Here is a 4,186-nt window from a genome sequence, read left to right as displayed (position 1 = left end):
AAAGAGGTCTTCACGGCCATCGTCTTCATTCACCATTTCCCTTTTCTCGGGAAAAAAAATCTTTTGACTCAACGATTTTAAGTATAATTTAATAGACAAACTTGATATCAGTGAAATCATCGATATCTTCGCTAGTGAGGATATGAGATTACTTCGATTCATGGAAAATGCGAGCGTACGATTTTTATTCACGAGTTGAGCAGTACAGTCAAACCTGTATTAGACGGACACCTTCGGGACCCATGCGAGTGTCCGCTGAATACAGGGCGTCCGTCGCAAACAGGTTCCCTCAGAATTTGTCTCAAAAAGGTCATTGATATCCGTCAGTATCAAAAGACTTTGAAAGGGTCAAACAGCATTCTCGTGAACGGTCGATAACTCTGAAATACTGTATTTTCATAAAACTGACTAGTATATGAGGTAAAACGTATACAGTAACAGTATCTATATTGATCGAAGCATGCGAAGGTTGACAAAATCAAACAAGAACAAAAGTTCTGTAACAACGTAAAAAACAAAACCGAATAATAAAATATCGCATTTCTGTGACAGCCCAGTATGTTGGCAAACTTAAATGACCGATCTACTAAAACCTGGACAAAAAAAAAAATAATGCATTTTTTTTTTGCAGTGTCCGTTTGATACAGGTTTCTAACAATAGAAATGACCATAAAAGCAGTGGTGGATCTAGGGGAGGGGCTCGGGGGGCCCGCCCCCCCCCCCCCGTATTTTGGGTAAAAAAAAAAAGAAGAAATCACAGAAGGAAGAAAAGCCGGCAGGGCAAGCAAAACAAAACCGCTTGCCCCCCCCCTTAGCTCAAGGTCTGGATCCGGCACTGAAAAGTCAAGTTTAAGGTGTCCGCGTCCACTTAATAGAGGTGTCCATTGAATACAGGTATTTTTTTTACAGTGGAGTGGGAAAAGAAAAATGGGACTTGCACTGCCGGCCCGCTTAAAAGAGTGTGTCCGCTTAATATGTGGTCCGCTCAATACAGGGTTGACTGTATTAGAAAACAAACAAGTGAGCACAGCGAACGAGTGAGTTTTTTGATCCATATCAAGAGTGAATAAAAATCGTACAAAGCATTTTCCATGCTGTAATGTGTTTATTTCATAGGTCGGAGAGTTTTTTTTCGAGTAGCATTTGGTAGACAAATTACACAAATGGGGCGATGAAAAGCGTGAAAAATAGTTTAAAATCGCTCAACAACAACTAAGTTAACGAAAGCTTATAAAATTTACAAAACTTACTGTGTTTATCATATATGTCTAGAAGCCTGTCGTTTTGAATTCCTGCCTTCTGAACCATTGTCTTCATTGAACCGTTCAGTTTGTTAACGCCAGCAGCGCTGGACTTGAAATGAACCAGCCTTTCTTGCGGGTGAGTCTGCCTTTAAAATAATGTTTACGGCGAGGTAAAAGGGAGCATCGTCTTGATTCCTTTCCTCAGGTCACTTCATAGCAAAAAACTGTAAGCCGCGACAGGATCTCTTTCAGTTTCGTCGGTCGCGGACATTTCCGGTGGTACAGCTCTGACATCGCTGTAGTCTGATCCAGTTCTAGCTTTTGTCTGTCTTTCATTAAACTCCAAGTACTCCACTCCGCTTGCCGTTTTGTGTAGCTTTACATCTCCCCAGCACATATCACGATGTCCTTTGCACTAACGGAGTCCAAAGTGAAGAGTATTGTTTCGCCAGTGCGAGTCTAAAAGTGCCTCGGGACTACACATACCGAGCAAACCCTTGTCGTACATTACTTTGAACTCTTCGCTCTTCAAAGCTACCGATGCGTTGGGTTTATTCCCTTTTACTTGCCTCTTTAGCTGTTTTTCCTTGGATTTAAGAACTTTTCTGGTTTTCTCAAAGACCAAGTCGTTGATTTTGCTGGCAGAATAGCCCTTTTTCTTCAAGTGTCGTTCGAACCTGGCAATTAAACTTCGAAGCGAAGTTGGCTCGTATTCGGTGCCATCTTTAATGCGGACGGAGATAATAAATTGGCTAACGTATTCATTCAGCTCAACGGCTGAAATATTTTCAAGTTTCCTGACTTCGTCCTTTGTTTTCAAATATCTTTCAAGCAATCTGACATCTCGTTCAGTTTTTTGAGCGGTGTTTTTGTTTTCTTGTTCTAAAATAAATTCTTCAACTGAGCAAACTGAAGCAAACCTCCCCTCGGCCATTTTTCAAAGCCTGCGGGTTTTTGTGCAACGGCTCTCGGATGACGTTCTCTTAAGTGCGTTCATTCATCATTAGTGAAATTTCGTCGTTTGCGTTGCTGATTGGACGAACGATATTTTTTCACGGTGAAATTTTGCCGTTTGTGTTCCTGATTGGCTACATTTAAAATCAGTACGAATTGTATTCACTATGATCTTCGTGGATAAATCTCAGTACCTATGAAATAAATGGAAAATACGCCATCCGAGTCCCGGATGTGGTTTCGTATGAATTTTATTCGAGGTTTTCGATTCAGTCATTTCTCAGATAAGAACCACAATTTGACCTTAATGTTATTCATTGCTATGTATGTATAATTTCATTCGGAAGTTTTTGATAGCTGTTATTCAGCCGTTCAGCCTTTCACAGCTAGCGGTTCAAAAACAAACTACAGCCATTCAGGCGTTCGACTTCTGCCGTTCAAAACTTTTCGTGAGCTGTTCAGCCGTTTGACCTCATCCGTTCAAAAATTTTCTTCAGCCGTTTAGCCGTTCAATGTGTCCGTTTTGAACGGTCTGTGGACCCGTTTCTTACCCGTTCACTTGCCTTGCGTTCAGCCTTTCGAACGGACACCGCAAGGAACGTTTTCGCGTGAGAGGTCACAGTTTAGGCTCAGGTCAAACGTTGAACTTCACATGAGACGAACTACTGTAAATTGCAATTTGAGTCGATCCGAACGGATACAGCTCTGGTCGATCCTAATTCGAATTTAGATCGACCAAACGTCGAACTTATCGGGAACTTAATTCGCTCAGTTTAGTCGAGCCGCTTAGTTCGTCTCATGTGAAGTTCGACGTTTGACCTGAGCCTTAGCTAAGTTTGTTTGAATTCATAATACGGTTAACCAAAGTGTCGCGTTTTATTCTGTGAAATATTGATGTAATTCAAAACTTTATGTTTTTTTTTTTTTGTTTTTTTTTTATCTACCGCGAAATCATAATTATCTGTCATTAGCCGAAGTTATGTGAGATTGTTATGGAGAATGCAACAAATTGGATACGTAACGATGATTGTGCGAAATTGATATCAAGCTTTGGAGATCATAAATGACATACGGGAGCAGTTTTCCCGGGGGTGGGGTGCTCCTTGGATATTTGGTGAGAGTGTACCACACGGATTCCTAAATCTTGGCCCCTACAGACAAATTCGGCTGACACACACGTTACATTGAATTGGCATTGCGTGAAAACGAGGCTCCCTTAACATTTTCTTTCTTATTGCAGCCGCTTGTATTTGTTGTGTTAATCATGTACGTTGCCTTAGTTGTTTATTCAATAAAGAATAGAAATGGTCAAAATCCTCGAGGAATTTTCCAAAATTTGGTTCAGCGAACATGGTCTTCGTGGTTCGAGCAAGGCGGAAGAAGAATGCTGGAGAGGAAAGCCATAAGTTCTTTCGGGACGGGTATATTTATATTACGATGTTTACACGTGTCAGCAGTTAGAGGATTTCCATGTCAAGGCACGTTGCTAAAGATCTCTAAGAAAAATTGAAGAGCCTCATTTCAGCCGTAATCTTCAGGGAGAGCGATGGCAGGGCAGAAGTTTTTAATTAAAGCACGCTCTTCGTGTAAGGGAGGAAGCGGTGGACATTGCAATGATGTATTCGCATTATTGTTCCAGTTGAATGATTATTCATGTTTTAATATCAAAGTGATGCAATCTTTACAAGACTACTCCAGGCTTGGTATATTTCGAGAGAAGTTTCTCTGTGTTAATGACACTTGATTTTCTTGTTGCTAGCAGTATCCCAGTAAATCTGCATTTTTCTATCTAGATTAGGCAACAGAAATTGTAAAATATTCGTGAATTCACCATGACTGTTAAATCCAGGGAAAAGTGTAATAAATTTGCCCTCTTTCTTTGGGCTGCACATTCGGAAAGAAGGCAGGATACAGAAAAATTATGTAACCAGGGAATTCTAAGATGTTCATCTAATTAACTACAGATTTCATCCTCAAGATGTTTGTGC

At 40.6% G+C, this 4,186-nt stretch overlaps 1 protein-coding gene across 1 annotated transcript; it reads right to left on the bottom strand.

Moving 5' to 3' along the window:
• Nucleotides 1-1,466: 1,466 nt before the first annotated feature.
• On the bottom strand, nt 1,467-2,328 carry LOC145467463 (uncharacterized). Its single transcript, XM_081451023.1, has one exon. It carries the CDS (start codon nt 2,176-2,178, stop codon nt 1,660-1,662), a length of 519 nt encoding a protein of 172 aa, XP_081307149.1. The 5' UTR covers nt 2,179-2,328; the 3' UTR covers nt 1,467-1,659.
• Nucleotides 2,329-4,186: the final 1,858 nt, after the last annotated feature.

Source organism: Orbicella franksi, chromosome 14 (assembly GCF_964199315.1).
Source record: "Orbicella franksi chromosome 14, jaOrbFran1.1, whole genome shotgun sequence".
Lineage (NCBI taxonomy): Eukaryota > Metazoa > Cnidaria > Anthozoa > Scleractinia > Merulinidae > Orbicella > Orbicella franksi.
Note: the sequence above shows the minus strand (reverse complement) of the source record. Positions and strands in the feature narration are given on the sequence as shown.

Bases quoted from the DNA above. Each gene is read 5' to 3' on its own strand.
- LOC145467463 (XM_081451023.1), bottom strand. From the start codon at position 2,178: ATGGCCGAGGGGAGGTTTGCTTCAGTTTGCTCAGTTGAAGAATTTATT.